The following is a 20531-nucleotide window of genomic DNA, read 5'->3' on the forward strand; positions in this document are numbered from 1 at the left end:
TTAGTCATCATTCCTGCCAATAGGGGCGCTGTGGGACTCTTTGCTCAGATGAATGGAGGCACAAAAAGAAAATCCAAAACCAGACTGACATCTAGTGGCCTGTTTTTTTTTTTTTTTTTTTTCAATTTGGTGGTCGTTTTGTGCATTATGTTGTGTAGTGGAGATAATAATCTCACAATCTCAAGGTTGTTGACATCTTAATTGAGGCAAAATTATTCTACATTTCTCATAGACTGTAGAAACTGATTTCTGAGTTCAAAGTCAAAATGAACTTTATTGTAATTTATTGAGTGGTAATTTGATCTTATTATAAGGACCTAGTCTGTGTTTTTATTGCTTGCAGCCATTTTATTATTGTGGTTTTGAGTTTTTCAGCGATTCCTTCTGGTCCCTGCGGTAAAAGCAAGTAAGCAAGAAATGGCACCCATAGAGGGCGTCCAAAACCAACATTTTACACAGTAACTGCTCACTCAGCAGGTTGAAGCGACTGTTTCTTCATGTTACAGACTTTAACCTTCCCTTTGGTCTTTTCACCTGTGTAATAGCCTCACATCCAGCAGGTTTCATCTACAGAATGAATTATTAATCCTCTTTTCTTCTTGTGAATCACTTATGTCAGCCCAGGCAGGGTTTTTTCTGACATGGTCTGATGACTTATCCTTAAAAAATGGAATTCGGTCCACATGAATCATCCAGCTCCTTCCTCTGAAGCCATGAACAATGCTGAGCTGAGCTGTCAAACGTGCCAGTCATGCTTTTGAAGGCAAACATTTAAAGAACCCCTCTCGGTGACGTGTGCCGTTGGTCTGTCTGGGTGCTGCGTCACGTGGTGGGGTCGGCCCCGGTGAAGGGGGTCTGTGTCCGAGGACAAGCTCTCCTCTGTGTCCCACCACTTTCCTGGTATGAAGTGGACAATGGAAGCCCAGTCTTTTGCTGCCTGGCGTCTACGCTCAGAGAGAGCAGACGTGGCTCGATTAGCATCTGTGTGGGTGTGGTCCCCCTGTGCTCTTACAGTTGTGTTGTGGGGGATTTTCATAAAAATATGCATTTTTGTTCGCAGTGATTTGTGTTGTTGCAGTTCAAGTCAATTAAAAGTACCACACGTTACAAACCCAGCTACCAGTTGATATGTTATGTTGACCATACTACACCTTCAAAGCAGTGATTTTAGGCTAATATCAAATAATAAAAAAAAATCTGTGTAAAATATTCAGTTGTACAATATGGACCAGAGTTATCCAGATTGTTTTTTTTTTTTTTTTAAGCCGAGAACTCACGGCCCACTTTCCTGTCGCAGCATGTTTTTCAGCAAAGAACCCTGAAATAGAACCGCTCGGGCTGAACTCGTTCTGCCTTTGAACCCTTGCCCAGTTCTCTCCGTCCCACTGATTGAGCAAAGGGGGCTGAAACTCAGTCAGTAGGAGGCACATGGCGCGTAAATGTCTCCTGACGGATGAGGTTAATATCATCTTGCTGCACCTCTAACGGCGCGTTCTCGCCCACTCGTCCGGGCCAAATGTCATTAGTGTCCAATCTCGACCTGAACGTAGCGGTGTTCACTTGATGGGCAAAAGGATGTGGTTTAATAAAGAGACTCAAACGTTAATGCTTTTTATTCTCTCTCTTCGTCTTTGCTCACAGGACTTGGAGATTGTGTATTCATATCTTCATGGAATGGAAGCGCTGTCAAATCTGAGGGAGCACCAACTGAGGTAACATATTTGTTGAACATATTCGTGAGTTTGATCCATAAATGTCAGTCGAGTTGGATTCATTCATCAATATGTTTTTTTTAATGGAATACAAATGGTCTTAAGGCCATCTGAGGTGACAACACTTCTCAGGTCTGCTGAGGGTTTTAGGTCCGACCCGATGCACATTTGGATTAGTCTGGCGGAACAGTCCTGAAGCATATGATTTGAGCCTTTTAGCACATTCCAGGGCCCGGCGTCATGAGGGTCTCCCCTGTGCTCCAAAGGCATGATTGGAAAGTCCTATGTGGGAAATGCTACTAGGTGCCAACCCACACTGACTCTCAGTGAAAATTTCCCCCTCCTCCCCCTTTTAAATTAATTCCTTTTATTGTGACTATACGCAATATAGTGCAGTGAGATTAAAAGCAACTGCACTAGTGCAGACGTAACACAAATAACACTAGATAAAGTGTGTAACTTCATTCAGAAGAATTGGGATTTTGAAAATCAGCCAAATAAACAGAGGAAGTTAATTAGATGCATTACACATAATTTGATGATTTCAAACAAGATGTCTTTAGAAAGTGAGCTTTGGGCTGTTTTTTTTTTTTTTTTTTTTTTTTCTCTTTTTCTTCTCTCATTTCAGTAAAGAATCCCACTGAGAAGAAATGATCCAGAATAACTGCGATATTCCTGTGTGCTTTACCTTTGTATTCCCTTTTTGTGTGTGCGCAGGATGATGTGTGAGACTGTGCGCTACGAGAGACATGAAGCCAACGAAGTGCTGTACTAGTGAGTACACCCTCATCTGCATTATGCCTTACATGCTCATGTGTGACCAGACTTGAAATATCCACGAACGTCCTTTAGATGCAGCTAAGGGCGTCGTTCTGCCTGCTGAGCTGCAGAAAGGACGTGTTGATGGGGTGGTCATGCAAATGAGTAAAACCTTCACCTAAACTCGTTATAAATCACATGACTTGGTTAAAGTGTGTGTGTCTTGTGTATTATATCTGGCTCTTTGGGGCATAAGAGAAGCATTTGTAGTCTTTGTAGTCTTTGCATCAAGCTGTCATTTTAGTCTCACTCATGTCCATACTCATTTTCATCTAGTCACGTTTCAGTCTACTAAAAGTCTGAGCATTTTAGTCATATTTTAGTCAGATTTATCCATGAAAATTTTAGTCTAGTTTTTGTCAATGAAATTTGTATTTCGTCAATTTTTTTTTATGCAATTCTATTTCAATTCAAATCAAATTCAAATTAAAATTTTATTTGTCACATACACAGTCATACACGGTATGATGTGCAGTGAAATGCTTTTTGCAACTGCTACAGACCACAGTATTGCAAATGTTGCAAGTAAACAATGAACCAATATGCAAATATTGCAAACGTAACCAAATATTACACTTTTACGTCTTTAACATAAAATATGTGTAACTGGTAGGGTGAAGGTGTTTTTTTTTACAATGTTTAAAGAAAGGAGAAAAAGAGCCATAAAAAAAAAAAAAAAAAAAAAAAAGAGCAGTAAGGTAAAAAGCGCAGTCATTTTGTGCAAAGTGGTTTTGTGCAAAGTGATTTTGTGCAAACCAGTCAATATAGTACAAGAACCTAGTATAACAGAAAAAAAACATTTTCTTCTAGTCAAACCCATTTCAAAATTAAAACAAGGTTATCTTATTATTATATTATTGTTAACTCATAGACTTAATAATACACTACATCCCTTCCAGACATGGAAGACTCTTTGATTTGTTCCATGTTCTTTGACAACACATTCTGTTTTCTTTCCCACTTCATTGTAAAGAAAGTGCGTCCAAAGGCCCCTTTGTCATTTTCTCCCACCCATCTGGGAGGCCACCACAAGTATCCTGAAATCTAATTAATGTGCGAACGGTAATTAAGAAAGTGATGTCATCTGTGCTACCAAATGGGAGTCGCAGGAAACAGAAATATTATATGATAATGATGTGATTAAACGACAGGAAATAACGTCTCGTCACATTTTCGTCAACAAAAATGAAGAGACATTTCAGTCTAGGTGTTATTTGTCAGCAATATTACATGATATATTTTGTTTTAGTTATTTTCATCCGGCTTCACGTTGAGGTACTACCCGGTTTCACACACGTTCCCAAGAGTGTCCCCCCCCAGCCCCCACCATTGGACCCTCCCATCTAATTTCACACTCCACCCCCCGTGTCTCTGTCTGATCCTCTTTCTCTCAGTAAGATTCACATTTACGTTTATGGCATTTAGCAGACGCCCTTATCCAGCGTGACTTACAATCAGTAGTCACAGGGACGGTCCCCGTGGAGACACTCAGGGTTAAGTGTCTTGCTCAGGGACACGATGGTAGTAAGTGGGGCTTAAACCTGTGACTCTTTTGGATCATAGGGAAGTGTGTTACACGCTAGGCTGCTACCACCCCAAGATGTACTATATGCAGGTCCCTTGGGCACAGGCCTCTTTTTAGGCACTTATAGCCCTGGAACCATCTGTTGTGGACATCTATTGCTTGACAAGCGCTCAAGCTGTTGCAGCCGTTTCTTAAACTATCAGCGTCTCTGCAGAATGCCGGAGAATATTGATGTCTTAATTAGTGTCACTGCAGTGATGGGTGAGAAATTAAGACAAAAACACTAAAGACCCATTTTGAGTGGTCAGTATTATTGATTGAATTGGGTTCAACATTTTGTTAATGCTGTTTTCTTAATTAATGTCTAAACCTCAAGTTATGCAAATATAATAATTTTTTTTTTTCCAATTTTTTTTTAGTTAAATTGTTATGCTTATTGCTAGACTTTGTGATTATATCCTTTCATATTCCTGACTGTGTGTGGGTCTGATTTGAGTGGGATTAGCAGTCTCATTAGGAAGACGATTAGACAAAGGGAATGCAGATTAGCCGTCTCACACTTGTTTCAGAATGCTGCTGATTGGCTGTGGCAAGAGCATACCCACAATTCTTAGTGTCTGTGCGTGGTGGATGAGGACAGAGGGGGGCGGGTTCTGCTGTCTGGTGCCCCCTCAGCTGCCTCCAGGGGGTAGACGTGACACAGAAACAGCCTCCCTCGCACTGTACTCTGAATTCTTATCCATGTGTGTTGGCCTGTATGAGGGGAAGATTCCACTGGCCTTTTACCCTTTTCAATACCCCATTATACACCATGTTTACTGCTTATTCTTATGCACTGCACTGCTCAGTATATTTATACTTTATTACACAGTGCAATTGTATAATGCCACTACCGCTACTGTATAAGTCTGTCAATAATTTGAAGGTGTCACATTACTTTCCCAGTCAGGACTACCAGTTAAATTCTGAATAAATGTTTGTAATTTGCTGAAAGGACCAACCGATTTTGCTCTCTAACCTACTTCATCTTTCATTTGAATTGAAATCAACATTTGTTCTGTTTTTTTTTTTTATTTGCACATGTGTTGAGTCATGAAGATATCTTGTTTTTAAATTTCCGAGTTTAAGGCTACTGCTGCTGCAGATCTGCACTGTTATGTTTGACAGTGGTTTGAAGATTCGTATGCTAGAGATTATCATCACACACCCCCACCCACATATTTACTTGCTCTGGAGTGGGGCAGCAGCAGTGCATGACTTGATAGTGTTCCCTAATAATAGTCTTCCAGCTCCTTGTGCTGTTTTAGGGAGCTGATTTCCCTCAGGAGTTACAGCCCAGTGGCGACTTGAGGCTGTTTTGCAGCACAGACGAAACAACTCGCTCGCAACCAGAAACCAGTAGTTATCTGGCCAGTAGGGGTGTTCGAAATGATCGATATAGCAATATATCGCGATATTTTACGTGGTGATATTGTATCGAGCCAGGGACATCTTATATTGATATTTTATATACAGATTTAGTCCACCGGGTGGTTTGGACAGATCAGCCGAGATGAGAATCAGGGTCCGACTACAAGCTCCACTCCTGTAGATGGCGCTGTACTACTGGGTACTTTGAATTACTGCTTGGCAATTCAGGCCGAGTGAAATCGCAAAACATGACAGACCGATCACAGTATATTGCGTTTTTAGATTTTCAGTGAACTATCGCCGTATGTACAGTACTACGATATATATCGTGATATAATCGTATTGTGACCTGTGTATTGTGATACATATCGTATCGTGAGATTCTTCCCAATACACACCCCTACTGGCAGGTAAACGTGTTACAACTAAAGCCATAATCAATAGGAGATTGAGGGCTTGAAGTAGTCATAGGCTTGTAGTGAACGAGGTTATTGTAGGAGACAAAGTTAGTCTGTTCCTAGATCAGTTTAAATACCAGTGCTACATACCAGTGTACAGCTAGTCTCACCTTTTCATGCACGGGGAAGAAAATTCTCTGTCCTCCATCAAGTTTAAAGATGGATATTGAAATTAACAGTACCAAGCAGAATTAAATTTTCATCTCGTTTGGAAAAACTATAAGGAATATTAGGAATTTCTTATTTAATCAGTAATTGCACAGCCCTCATCTGTCAGAACTGATCCCGCTGTCACAGTTTCCGGCTGGAAGTTGGGTAACCTTGGCTGATGTTTAACTAGCTGGTCCCTTGATTACATTGGCACGTTGGGACTGGATTCTCTGAAGCTCCGCAGAGCGCGTCGAGTGGGACCTGCTGAGTCTGTACAAACGGCAGCATCCCTGCTTGGCACGGTGCTGAGTGGCGTAAGAAGCAATCCATCATCGCAGCTCACCTACCGCCGTGCACCTGAATTAGCTTCGCACTTTATCCAGCCGGCCAATCGGGTTCCCCAGATGCTCCCGCACTCCCACTGGGGATTCTGTCTACTGGGAACCAGTACAAGGGCGTCGTCATGCCCCCTTCGTTCAACGCACAGGGTTCCTGTTATGACTTGTGATTTGCAGACGCATAAAATTGTTCACGTGGCATTTTAGGCCGTTCGCCCGAGGACACGCCCTGCAGCATCTTCCCTCCCGACAAAAAAGCCACGCCCGGGTGACTGGGGGTCGACGCTCTGCGTTTGTAGGGCGTTTGATGAGCATTACTGGGGCGTTTGCATGACCCAGTTCAGTCACGGCGGTGGCGGTGATGGTGCTGAAGATGCTCCTTCTCCCCCACCTCTTCTCCTCGTCTCCTCTCTGCTTTCAGGCCATTAATAATTGAGGATTTTGTTTCTGCCCATCGCGAGCAGGAGAGCGATTAAAGGAGGGAGCGGAAACTGAGGCGGCAGAGATGAGATGAAGAAGGGATGAGGCGGAGGTGTGTGTGTGTGTGTGTGTGTGTGTGTGTGTGTGTGTGTGTGTGTAAAAGGTTCATGCTGCGTCAGTGGGTGTGCGGCTGGAGCTGCCTCATTATACCCATACTGGCCGGGTGTGTGTGCGTGTGAGCTGTGTGTTTTATGTAGAACCGATCTTGTTAGTCTACTGCTCCATACCATGTCAATTTGTTTACTGTTAATAATTATGTGTTTCCATGATCCTTGGAACTGTAGCGGTGGGCTCTGATCCGTTTCATCTTTATGAACTCGTGTAGGCCGCGCTCTCAGATGCTTTACTGGTCCACAGCCAGTGTGATTTACTTTGCTCCGCTCTAGGTCGTCAGAATAAGAGAGCACAGTTGATGGGCCCATCAACATGCACATTTCAGATCATCACACCAATATGTTCAGCGCTGTGCATTTCTAGTTTTGCAGTTTGTGGCATGAAAAAAAGTAGCTGAGTGTACAGTGGTTCTAAGCAGTCCTGGTCCTGGAGGACCGCCTGCCAGAATGTTTTACAGCGAGACTCTGCTGTGTCTGAATAGTCTAATAATGACAGTCACTGCTTGTAAACACCGTTGGGATGCAGTGCAGGTTTGATCTGGATTGAGAAACGTTTTAATTGTGCTACACGTTGAAAATGGCCGTACTGTTATTGAATAGAAGAGCTGATTGAAGGTAAATGGCTTGTAACGTAATGATGCTGTCGTCGTTTTTTTTTTTTTTTTTGGCGAGGCCTGTGACCAGGAGCCATTTCCATCTTTGTCGGGCTGAAATGTGCATGGACTCCTCTCAGATTGGGCCCCTGTTTTAATGGCTATTGGTGGTTCTGAAGCGACTCCAGTAGCCATCATGGCCCAATCAATCACGAGACTGGCGCAGACCCAGAGCGGCTCACCAGTAAAACAGCCGCGAAAGTGCTCCTGGTTATTGAGCTGTTGGAGGAGCCCCTTTTTGCTGTATGTGTCTAACCGACTGACCTTTTTTTTTTTAATAGAGCTTAGTCTTGTTCGACAAGTGAGCTCATTCTCTGAAAAATGAGCACTGGAATGCTGAAATGAGGTGTTTTTCAGTACATGGTGGGAGTGTGTGTTTGTGTGTGCGTTATCAGTTTGGCTCTGTTATGAATAAGGCAACATGAAAGTGCTTGTTGGGAGTAGTACTGGTCAGTTTTTCTCCAAGTAAATTTGATGGAACATTTTCCCATTTGATGCCATTGTACGCTGCTGATCTCTTCTTCCTTTTGTTAAAATTAATCTTTTCCTCTCAAATTGTTTTTTCCAGTCCTGATGACATTGGAAGCTGCTGGTACATCCTGCTCTCAGGATCCGTCTTCATCAAAGAGTCCATGTTTCTTCCCAGAAGCAGGTACAGCAACTCACACTGCACACTTTCAAAAACATATAAGAGTAAAACCACTTCTGAAAGTGAGAAAGCTGCTTGTTTAGACATGCTGCATTGGACTTTTATTTACATCACTGTTTCATTCTGTGCTATGAATCTCAACAACATTCATACTTCATCTCCAAAATTGCAAAAATACTGTGATTATTTTTTTTTATGATTTATAACGGTCTGCTTGACGGAAAGTTTACTCCCAGTATGCAGACAAATGTTGTGTGGCACAAAAGGTGACATTCTTACTGAAATTAGTTAAATTTTTACGGTATAAATATTATGCAGAGAAAAGTCACATGGACTGCATGCATGACCATAATACAGACCAATCACTAAAGCTCAACATTGTAATGTGTTAAAATTTTCTGCCATTACCTGAATGTGAATTATTTAATGACGGGACATCAGGCAAATAGTGTCTCGTTTTTTGTATCTATTTCATGAAAATAAGCAATACTAATTTTACCGCAGTAACACAGAAATGCATTATACTGGCATCTTTCAAGTGCATTTAGACCTGAATGTAAAAACGTCTGAGACAAAGAAAAAAAAATCATAAAAAAAGTTCTATTACTATAAAGAAAAAAATGTAATATATAAGTGCAATTAAACGTTTCTGTTATCTGTTAACTTTTCAATATAAATCCTGTATAAATCCTGTATAAACTTTGGTAAAGTAAAGCTGGGCAGAGTTTCACTGGATCCAAGTCCATGTTGATGGACCCTCTTACATGTAATTGAAAAGACCTCGGCCAGCCACCTCAGCCCTGGCTACTGATCTTGCCACCGCCGATTAGATGTTCAGCCAGTAGAGGTCAGGACGTTACAAATCGTATTACTCGTTGTGAGACCTTGCTCGCAGGCCAGCTGCAGGAAGGACGCGCATTGACTCTGGAATTGGACTCAAAGTGAGGCCGTTCCAGGTGGCACCCGCTTTTTCGCCCCGGCCCATCAGGGATATGGGAGCTTTTAATGCGAGAGACCTCCGTTTCAGAGCCACCCGCCTTTTCCTCAGTAGATTCCCTGTTTCTGTTCTGGTGGTGACATGGCTTCAGATGATGTAGCCGTGTCTCAAGGGGTCTCACTCTACCTCATTGAAAGAAGCAGCTCTGAGTGTCTATGGATGGATGCAAGCCACTGCTGAGTCATGGCAAGTGGACTTTCTTTCTTTAATGTAGAGATTCTGTAATGTTTCATTCTGCATCCATAAAATGTCCCTCCAACTTCAATCTGAGGGAAGTTGGTTTGTAACCACAAATTTGTCCTCCAGGTTGGTTTCACCTCACTCCTGCCTTGAATAGGCTCATTAAGTGAAACAAAGGGGGGGTAGATGTGACAGCCCCGTCCTTCTGCCCCCATTAAGCGGGTCGTTAAATGTGGCCAACCTGGTGGATGTGTGAATTGGGCCTGGTTTTTTGGGGGCTGGATGAAAGGGCAGCATTATAGGTTGGAGATAGGTTGTGTCTGAGGCCTCCACCTCTGTTGAGTGAGGGTATGTTGATTTGCACATGCAAAGATTCCCTCACTCCTCTCTCGAACCACCTATCTTCTCTTTCAGACAAATTCACCTGAAAGACTGAGAATCTTCACAGCCAAGCCACTGCTGTGCTTCTATATAGAAAATGGATAATTATATTTGACAGATTTTATAGAAAATGTCTGGTAAAAGCAGCACACAGTAAAGATAAATAAGCACCATTACCTTTATCATATTGGCTAAAATCTAAGATTTTTTTCTCTCTAAAAAAGAAAAAATGTTACATCATCTTACTTCAGTGATCTACACAAAAAAAATAAATGGCAAATATCATTTTACATGATAGTCTTTTAATTAATTCACCAGGATGCAAATTGGTGCATTAATAAAGTGGTCCTTCACTCCCTATCGTTCCGGTTCCTTGTTATAAAGGATAGTGAGTAAGACTCTGATCTCACGCCCTCACACCCCCTCAAGGCTTTAGTCACCCACCGAGCCTCACCAGACCTCCATCTCACCTGGATCCAAGCTCTGTGATCCGTCCGCATGGCCTCCGCACTAATTCCTCGAAACGCAGCGAGCGCTTGGACAGCCGTGGCATACGGTTAAACCTACAGCGTCATTCGGGGCTCGACTTGGCTCGTGGCCTGTAGCTCAACCGCACTGGTCACTTCCTCAAACTCCAGTTCCCACAGTTAACAAAGCATCCGTGGGACTAGTCCTAAACGTAAAACCTGGATTCAGTGCAAGCAATGCAAGAGAGCAGGTGTGTGTGTGTGTGTGTGTGTGTGCAGGATCATTGTTATTTATGCTGTGTGTGTGTGGCCAGCAAAACCTTTGTGGCCTGTTGCATTGTGAGTGTGTATTGTGACAACGCGCTTGGGGTGGTAGTAGCCTAGTGGGTAACACACTCGCCTATGAACCAGAAGACCCAGGTTCAAATCCCACTTACTACCAGCGTGTCCCTGAGCAAGACACTTAACCCTAAGTTGGTCCTGGGGGGGACTGTCCCCTGTAACTACTGATTGTAATTCGCTCTGGATAAGGGCGTCTGATAAATGCTGTAAATGTAAATGTAAAAAATGTATCTGTGTGCGTGTGTGTGTGTTTGTGTGTGTGTGTGTGAACAGACAACAGCAGGGTCATGTGTACATTCTTCAGGGGTCAGCCCCTCCCCCTCCTGCCTGGCAGGAAGTGAGCCGCTGTCTGGAATGTTGGCTTCATTCCGCCATCAGTAACTCACTCCTTCTCTCAGTCGCTCACACACACACACACACACACACACATATACACATACCAGAGCAGGAGGGTGTGAGTAGCGGACAGCGCCTTCAGCATGGAGCTCTCTCTGCTGGGCTAGGAGGACTTTACTCTGGACGGATTCATGTGAATTTCTGGGGGCGTCCTGTTTATGAAGTTTAGACCTCGTGGTGAGTGTGTGTGTGTGAGTGAGTGTGTGTGTGTGTGTGTATGAGTGTGTGTGTCAGGTCTCCAGATCTTTTGTGACACGTGCTGGAGTGACTGTTCGCAGTGGCATGTTTGTACAGAAACCTGCAAACTGGTTTTAACGGTTTAAAATCAACGTCCTGATTTCTGTGGGAGGTCAACGCTCACTTTGTAAAACTTGAGATGTGAAGTTTTTGACTGAGTTAACTTTGTAAAGTTACAGGTTGGGTTTGTGACCAGAATTTATCTCAAAAGGCCTCAGGAATAAACTGGTCACACACAGTGTCACCTGCTAATAAAACCCCGCTGCGTCCTGTTCCTGGACAGCATGGCTGTTGTCACTATTGGCTGGAACAGCGTGTCTCTGCTGTACGTTTCTGACCCCGGGCAAACCTGTGAATCAGCGGAAGCCTTTTGCGAGTCGCCAGTGCTTATTCTACGCTAGAGTCAGACTCACCGACTTAATAATAATACTTATTATTCACGGCAATTTGTACATTTTACATTTGCATGTGATAAATTTTCATTATTGAGTAAATAAATTGTTAGCTGGGGTACAACCGCCCTGAAGGTTGCTTAACTAAGTTTGCAAGCTAATTAAAATTTGTGGTCCATATTTGTTACAGATTTTATTGTGTCTTCTTATTAAATTATGTGTTACTTGCTGAAGGAACAGTTCATCAGATCGCATTAATGCACCATATTAATTGCACATTATACCATGTTGTACTGTCACAGGAAAAAGTGGCTGGAATCTGCTACCTACCCAACTGCTCACTGAATGGCGTTGCTTAGCAACATCAACAGCTGATCACCGAGGGAACTCATTTTGATGATGGAAGCTAAATCTTAGGCATTTTCATTATTATTAGACTCAATCATGCTGGCAATTAGAGTAACAGCATTTCAACTGTGCAAGAATATAAATATATATTCATGGCTTGATGATTGTTATGTGAACGCTATGTACTGAGTCCTATTTTAAGGCTTGACTTGACTTTGGAGAGCCAGTGTGCTATGAGTGTGCATGTTGTCGGGCACACAGAATAGCATTCCAGACGCCCAGGACTGTTGCATAACCGGGAATGTGCGGAACACTTGGGCAGGGGAGCTGCCCGTCAGCGAATAGCACGTCAAAGGTCCCCGGCCAAATATGCACTGCTGCTGCCACCGCTGTTGTAGCTGGCTTTAAATAATGCGAGCGGAGCGCGGCTGTACCCTGCCCCCCCCCATTCTCAGGAATAATGCAGGACGCGGAGAAGGTTCGGTGGCCAGGGGAGACCCCCATATGACCCAGTACTGCAGACTGTGCTAAATGCTGATAACGAAATTCCTTATTTATTCTGATTCCCTCATTAAAGCTTTCATGATTGGTGTAATGGGAGGGGGAGCGGTTATTGAATTTATTTCATTAATTGAATTTACAGTCTCATTTTTAATTAATCTCATGCGAGGACTTCTGGGATAGTTGTGGTTTAATAATGAGGTGCAGCCTGAGCTTATTTAAAGCAATTACATCGTTGTTAAGCAATACTATGTTGAAATCATGCGTGGTGTTCATCAGTATTTGCTTGAGTTCACGGGTTCGTAGAGAAGCGAATGGGCGGAGTCCCAGTTCTTCCAATGTGTGTTACTGGAAGGGTTCGATATCAGAGTCATGGGGACAGAGTTGGCCCAGGGTCTCCTGTTTGCTGTGTGGGCACGGCTTCTGAGGGTCTGAAATATTTGAGAAATGCGAGAAATGAGGCTCCCACCTGTCCAGCCTGCCTCCTGTGCACTGTCAGGCTACTTCACTGCATCTTTACCTTTATTCGCTTTGTCTGTCGAAAATGAAGGCTGTGGCAGTATAACAGAGCTGTACACTGGAGTAAAGTTCAGGTGGAAAAGCTGAAGTGTACCGGCTTGTGTACCGATGATGTTCCCCTTTGCAGAATGACAAAAAAAAAAAAAGAGGAATTGTGCAGAGGATCATTAGCGACTTGAAATGCATGAACATAACGCCTACACTGTCAGCTAACCTCGGCACTCAGTCGGCGGTAAACCCCAGATCAGCCGTGCTGTTATGCTCTCATATGATTTGAAGGCAAGCATGGAAAACAAAAGCTCTATTTTAACATCTGGCTCCATGCTCCTTGTAGCCTATTTTCCAGTTGATGAAAACCAAATGCAATACTTTAAAACAGAAAATTTATATGCATTACATAATAGAATATAAGCGCTAGGTTTTATGTAATTCCATATGCCAAGCAGTGTCATATAACCAGCTGTTGCCTGGATGACACTGGCTAGGAACAGCTGGATCAGAGATGCACTATGACCTTTTAAGACATTACTTGATCCTGAGTGTCTCCAAGGGGACTGTCCCTTTAACTACTGATTGTAAGGCGTGTCTGATAAATTCCATGAATGTACATGTAAATGTACAGCAATAGTATAGCATAACATGGCTAACAATTTCATGTAGCAAGTGTTTTAAATAAGTCTTGAAGAACAAGGGAGTCATGTTATATTTAGTTTCTGCGCCAGACCTGTCGAATATGATACTGTCACCTAGTGTGAAACATTTTGTTTTCCTAACCATGTCTAATCCCATGTTTAAATAGACCGGGTTGTGACGGGTTTGGTATGTGTGCGGGTTTGTCCCCGGTCGGGGCTGAAGTTGAATAGAGGCTGTGTTCTGAGTCTGGGGTTTTAACCCCGCCCCTCGGTTTCCGCGCTCACTCCATTTAGTACGCTGCTCCCTTCCAGGCTCTTTGGATGCCGTTCAGGTTATGAACGTGATGTCACACATCCAATTTTTCCAGCCCGCTGTAGTTTTAATCCCTGCAGAATGGAGGAGGAACAGTTGGGAGACCGGACCGAGAGCAAATTAATTAATTCATTAATTCATTAATTCATTCATCTATTCCCTCGGACTCTTGTTACAGGCGACTGTAATTATTCCAGATGTTTCTCATACCGGAACGTTTATGGTTATTTCCCTCTCTGCAGTTTTGGCAAACGTTCTGCTGGAAGTCTGAGGCGTGGATGTGAGTGCATTGTTCTAGAACCTTCCGAGATGATTGTGGTAAGTTCCTCTTTACACACGCACACACCCCCACCCAACACACACTCACACAGTTATGATACTATGAGTGCAGGTTCATTTAGAAGAAAAGACCAGACCTCATGTGAAATGGGAGTAAAAATGACAGTGTCCCCAGTGTGACCCCGGCCCCCCCATCAACACGCAGCAACTATTTACCCTTGGAAATGGGTGTCAGTCCGGTTAACCACTCGCTCGTAGTGCATTAATGTGGCATGAAGTCCCCACCGACTCAGTTCAGTGTTCGTCACACACACTGTGGTTAATGTCACCTGCCGCACACACCATCTCATAACCCCCTCGCCGACTCCCTACCATTTCCCCCTCCATTATTAACCCGGCCCAGAAGCCCTGTAATTACACCCACGGAGTGGCGATACATACACTGGCGCTCGCGCCGTCCCCGTGCATCCCCCTGCACCCTCCGCTCCCGTGCAGTTGCCATAGCAGCGGTTGGTACGGCGGCGAGAGATTTGATGTGTAATCCTGTAGGCAGCGAGGGTGTGAAATGTGAATCCGCAGCAACAAACAAGCAAATAAATAAATAAATATGAAGGAAAGAGAGGGTTTGTAATATTTCAGACGTGTCCCTTTACCACTGGGTTGTGGCGGCGACGGTGGCGGCCCTCGCCGCCGACGCTCGCTGCTGCGGCTTTATTCCTGCCGGCCCCGTTTCTTCTGTTCCCTTTGTTGTTTTTCGCACTCTACCCTCTTAACTCGCTTTCTTTTTCTGTTTCTTATTTATTTATTTTGCACGAAGTGCCATTTTTAGCCATTGCGTTACATGGGCGCATGAAACAAGCTTTCACACACACAAACACACACACACTTCAGTGCAATTACAGTCAAAGGGCCGAGTCTGCCTGCGTTTTGCCCCTCCCTCCTCCTCCTGTGCCTGGTCTTGTGGAGTTGTGAGCCCTCTTTGACGTCGGCATATAAGACTCTGCCCACACAAACACACACACACACACGCACACACACAGTCTCAACTGCTATTTTTACGCAGTGAGAGAGGCGGAAGGGGGGTGAGGAGACGACTCCACCTCCCCCTCCCGCTCCCTTTCCCTCCCGCTCTCTCACGCCTCCTGCCTTTTTTTTTTTTTTTTTTCTCAGGTGGACTATATGGATGAGAATGAAGAGTACTTCCAGCGGCAGGCGTCACACAGACAGTCCCGCCGGAGGTTTCGCAAGATCAACCAGAAGGGCGAGCGGCAGACCATCATCGACACGGTGGACCCCTACCCTACGGGAAAGCCGCCGGTAGCGCGGGGGTATCACACGGTAAGCCGTAAAATTTTACCTTTTTCCCTGACCTGCTTTTTACTTTTCTACATTTTTTTCCTACCCGTCTGTTCATCTGTCTGTCAGTGGAGTGATGTCTTCGTAGCCATGCAACTTTTCTCACATCGCTGCTAATATATATATATATACACACACACACATCATTTTACGCTGTCAGTTTATTCATGATGCTCCATGATGAGTGATCACCAAGGAGCACAACCACCTTTAGCACATGAAACATGTCAAATCTTCCGTATACCGCAGAAAATGTGCTCACATGAGACGATAATTCAGTCGATTTTGCATTCATGTCATACGACTCCCAGAAGTCTGTAATATGTGGTCGTTCCCACATACTTTCCATAATAATTTCTTGTGAATAACTTGTGCTAGTTGAGCTCTAACTGCCCCACTTTAAACTTCTTGGACTTCTTACAGTTCTTCTTTACTCCCAGCTCTTCCTTGTCCCCCTGTTTTTTTTGTGTTCTGCATCCTACATGCTGTCTTCTCCTCATGGCCCATGTTCTCTGCCCCACTCATTATTTCTCAATGTCACCCGTCATTCCTGTGTCCAGGTTTCCCATGTTTTGCTGCTGTTGTTTTTTTTTTATGCAATATCTATTGCTATTCTGGCCTCCTGTATATAGGTCCAGCTCTTGTATGTACATTTTTATCATGTAAGGTTTCAGCATCATACCCTCGCAGCTTCATACCCTGTGACCAGCGCCGCTATGGCTGCTGTCTTGTCTATGCTGGTCTTCCTCCATCTTCCCATTTCTCTCCCCTAAACTTGTAGTCTAGAGAAGCCCTAGTAAGTATTTCAGTCAGATTTTTATATGGAGAACAGTGGGGTGCTGGACCAGGACCTTCTCAGGTTGCTTCTTGCTTAGAAGAAGGAATTATTGCTTGCATTACTGACACATGCGGGCAAAGCTGCTATTGGCCAAAAAAGACTCTCTTTTCCATGTTAAATTACCATTGTAGGCCTGCATGCTGATGATGCAAAATAATAAATCATCTGCGTTATGAATCACCGTTGCACCGTCTTCTAAAAACAAAAAATGCAAAGTCTGCGATAGCGGCTCTTTACCGTCTGCCCTGCTGTTTCCTCTCTTCCTGCTTACGCCCACTGCGACGCCCGACTCGCTGGCGGGCATATTGGATGTGATCCTGCCAGGCCAACACTGAGACGTTCTGTGTTGAGAGGAAAATGTATTTTTCCAAGTGGTTTTAACAGGCTCCTTTCACATCAGCCTCATGCCCAATGTAGGCTTTTTGGGGGGTGGAGGTTTTTTTTTTTTTTTTTTTTTTTGAGCTCCTTTCCTTTTTTGGGATTCCCAGCATGAACATGACCGAGACATGGAATAGAAGTGGAAAATGGAGGCGACTGGGACGTCATTTAGAATGGTTTAGAATTGTAGTAGCCTAGTAGTCCGTGATAAGCAAGCTAATCCTGTTGCTACCACTGTCCCACTGCTCAACACACAACTCATATTCACCCCCCCATCCTCTGTTCTCCGCTTTCATTCCTCATTCCTGCCATTCCACTAATGCCCAAGGGAAGCATACAGGCCTCCTTTTGCTGTTTTTGGAATGCTGCTCCACTCACGTTCGCAGTGGGACGTCGTAAAAAGCAAAACTGAGCATCGCTGTGCCCTTAATTTAGGCCTTCACAACGCTTCTCATATGGTGAACTCTCTCATGGCCCCTTACGACAGCGCTGCTGCTCCTGGTGGCCGTATTCAGGGTCACCAGTAGCATTTCCACAATGCAGTGTGTCACCAAGCTCTGGTTAGGCTAAGCGCTAGGCTGATTCCTAATTCCTAGCCAAACTTTCCAAGATCATTGTTACTGTTTATTTTTTGGGATAAAATGAAGTCTGCAGTTTTGAGACCAGGATGTCTGTGTGGTCCTTGCAAAACTAGATGAGTAGAATTTAGCATTTTTTCCATACTGTAGCCTATACAACATTTACATTACATTTACAGCATTTATCAGACGCCCTTATCCAGAGCGACTTACAATCAGTAGTTACAGGGACAGTCCCCCTGGAGCAACTTGGGGTTAAGTGTCTTGCTCAGGGACACAATGGTAGTAAGTGGGATTTGAACCTGGGTCTTCTGGTTCACAGGCGAGCGTCTTAACCACTAGGCTACTACCACTACCACAACTCAGATTAAAATAATTATGATATGGTGTGCTAATTTATCTCCAGGCTAATTCGTTCAAAATTCGTTTAAGAATAATATTTGTGCGCTAATAGATATTTAAGAGTCCCAATTCCAGGGGTATTACAGTACTGTGACAATTCTGCAGTGACACTGGGTCATTACAGGTTTATTAAGTTCGTTTGATGGCCCCAAATATTCCCACATCATTCTGCACGTTTGCATTTCCGCCTGACCACCTCTTCGTGATCATTGACCATGTCACCAAGTGACCATGTCACCATGTCACCTTGTCCTTTGGAACAGGAGAGACAAATATTTTCGAAAGCACAGGAAAACAAAGTGAGATGCTGAGGTTGGATTTCTCCCGTAGAATCGTAAGGCAGCGCCGCCAGCCGAGCCTCCAAAACGGGAAAAAACAAAAACAGAGCCGGCCTTGTTCCGGCTCCAGAATGGACTCCATTTTTGTCTCTCCCTTCAGCTTCCCTGGAAAGAGCGAATGAGTGGCTCCTCTCTTTCGGGGAGATGTGCACCAGCAGCTGCTTGTTAATTGGAGCATTTCTGCCACTGGCTAAATAAAAGCGGCCCAGTGTTGCCCCCCCGCTCCCACCGCTCCGCTCCAAACATCTACAAGAGACGATCAGTGTTAATTGTTCATTAAGGGAAGAAGGTCCCCTCGGGATAAAACGTAAAACATTTTCTAGAACATTTGAGAAACTTAGCAATTTTAAATTGTCTTTTGCACCTGGTTGTCCAGTGGTTTTATTTTTTATGTGTTATTTTATAATTTTTTTTTTTTTATTGACATCTTAATTTAATAAATGTTTTTATTCTTTGTTTTAATGTTTCATTTTTATGTCATGACTGGATTTGTATGAATGATGTGCTTCTCACTATACTTGCTGATGATAATTTTGTTCTTCTCTGGCTTATGAGAAGAAAAGGAAAGTGAGTTTCCGTGCTTCATTCTCACATTTTAATTCTGCTCTGATGCAGAATGGGCCCTTTTTTTTATCTCACCCCACTGGTGTGACTCGCCCACAGTGGGCTTACGGCGGAGTGCTGTGGGTCCTTCTGTCTGTTCGATGTGCTCTGTGTGTGAGATAACACTCGTCTTCTCTGCTTCCCTTCTCTGCTCGCATTTCTGTTCGGGGGCCTTCTTCAGGAATGCACTAAAGCACAGCAGGTATTGTACCTATACATTGTCTGTATGTGTGTGTGTGTGTGTGTGTGTGTGTGTTTGTGTCGCTTGTGTTTAAATTGTCCAGCTTAACCTTAGTTTTCCAGGATGAAGAGCTGTTAGGTGACCACTGAAGATCTGATCATGCGTTCTTTTTTTTTATTGTTGATGTTGTTACTGCGTGTAGCATGTACAGCGAAGCTGACCCGTTTCCGAATGCCGCGTAGTGAGCGAAGCTGATCCGTTTCCTGGCGCTCGTGCAGCGAGCCCGTTTCTATCCGTCAGGCATCATGATCGCAGGGACCCGCCGCGGGCTGCGTCTCTATTGGACCGTGTCTCTCGATGCCCCTGTAGAAATTGTCTGTAGCGCTGGCCGAGGTGAGACAAAGCAAGACGATGTGGGGCGTGTGTGGTGCGAGGACCTGTCAGGTGCTGTGAAGAGGCAGCAGGGCTATTTTTAGAGTTGTCCTCCCCAATGGCCGGCACAGCAGCGCCTGGCAACGCCACTGCCAACAAACGAAAGCACTGCGTTTGAACTGTTTCGTGCACACTTGCGCTGCACGCACGTTCACACACACAAAAATGTAGTGCATGGGCAGAAGATTAACTTTAATGATGTTTGTGATAAATTACATTTTTAAATGGGTGGAGCCTACTGCAATGACTGACAGCTCTCACTCACCCTGCTTCTTTATTATTGACTGTCTGTCTGAAAGTGAAAGTCATGCAGAGCACAGCACAGCACACAGAAACATGTCCTCTGCTTTTAACCCATCACCCTTAGTGAGCAGTTGGCAGCTATGAAAGGCGCCCGGGCAGCAGTGTGTGGGGACGGTACGTGGTTCAAGGGGACCTCAGTGGCACATTGACAGTTTGGGATGTGAACCCGCAACCCTTCACTTACGAGTCCACTTCCTTACCCGCCGAGCCACCATTGCCTAATTTGACCACTGGACTTAAGTGAGCATTATCTTTCATGAGCTGCCTTTAGAAAAGTCATGCAAGGTCCATTATAACTAAACATTAGTGTAGTCTCATGTCCTCTCCCTCCTCAGTTTTCATCCGTTTACTTTGCTTATAATATCTGTTCGTCATGGCACCATTAGCACACATCACATGCATGAACGACGCTTTAATCCAAGCATTCTGATTGGCAAACTCTCCAAACATGCTAACTCTAGGGAGATTTGCCGTTAAGAAAAACAGTTTCCTAGTTTGCTTTTATATCTGTTGAAATGGAATGTTTCACCAGTCCACGCAATTTCTATATATACATAAATTGAGTGGCCTGATATATTAAATGCATGCACACACACACCACATAAACACACCCACTTTAAATGCATCTCTGAACCCAATCGGCCAAATCTGTCTCAGATCTGCTCAGTGTTTTGGCTTCAGTGATGGTTCCTTCATCATCTTTAAAGCGAACCCAACCTTTTGATTAAGCACCAGCGGCCCCGTTGTTAAATTGCAGATTGTGCTTTCAACTGCATCCTGTTTGTTGTAGTTTGGCCAGCTTGTGATGATTGGACTGGCGGTTTTGAAGTG

The 20531-nt window shown here is 44.0% G+C and overlaps 1 protein-coding gene across 17 annotated transcripts in view; it reads left to right on the plus strand.

The window, feature by feature from the left end:
• Positions 1 to 20531, plus strand: part of rapgef2b (Rap guanine nucleotide exchange factor 2b) — a 66744-nt gene that overhangs the window by 17148 nt on the left and 29065 nt on the right. For 13 of the 17 annotated variants that reach the window (XM_028959879.1, XM_028959880.1, XM_028959881.1 and 10 more), the window contains exons 2-7: positions 1642 to 1712; positions 2430 to 2486; positions 8227 to 8310; positions 14255 to 14330; positions 15462 to 15629; positions 18966 to 18986. In XM_028959879.1, coding sequence (XP_028815712.1) covers positions 1642 to 1712; positions 2430 to 2486; positions 8227 to 8310; positions 14255 to 14330; positions 15462 to 15629; positions 18966 to 18986 — 477 coding nt within the window. Of the gene's footprint in view, positions 1 to 1641; positions 1713 to 2429; positions 2487 to 8226; positions 8311 to 11109; positions 11248 to 14254; positions 14331 to 15461; positions 15630 to 18965; positions 18987 to 20531 lie in introns of those variants that run through there. The other 4 variants (XM_028959885.1, XM_028959892.1, XM_028959893.1 and 1 more) reach the window with 2 other exon arrangements.

This window comes from Denticeps clupeoides, chromosome 18, assembly GCF_900700375.1.
Source record: "Denticeps clupeoides chromosome 18, fDenClu1.1, whole genome shotgun sequence".
Classification (NCBI taxonomy): domain Eukaryota; kingdom Metazoa; phylum Chordata; class Actinopteri; order Clupeiformes; family Denticipitidae; genus Denticeps; species Denticeps clupeoides.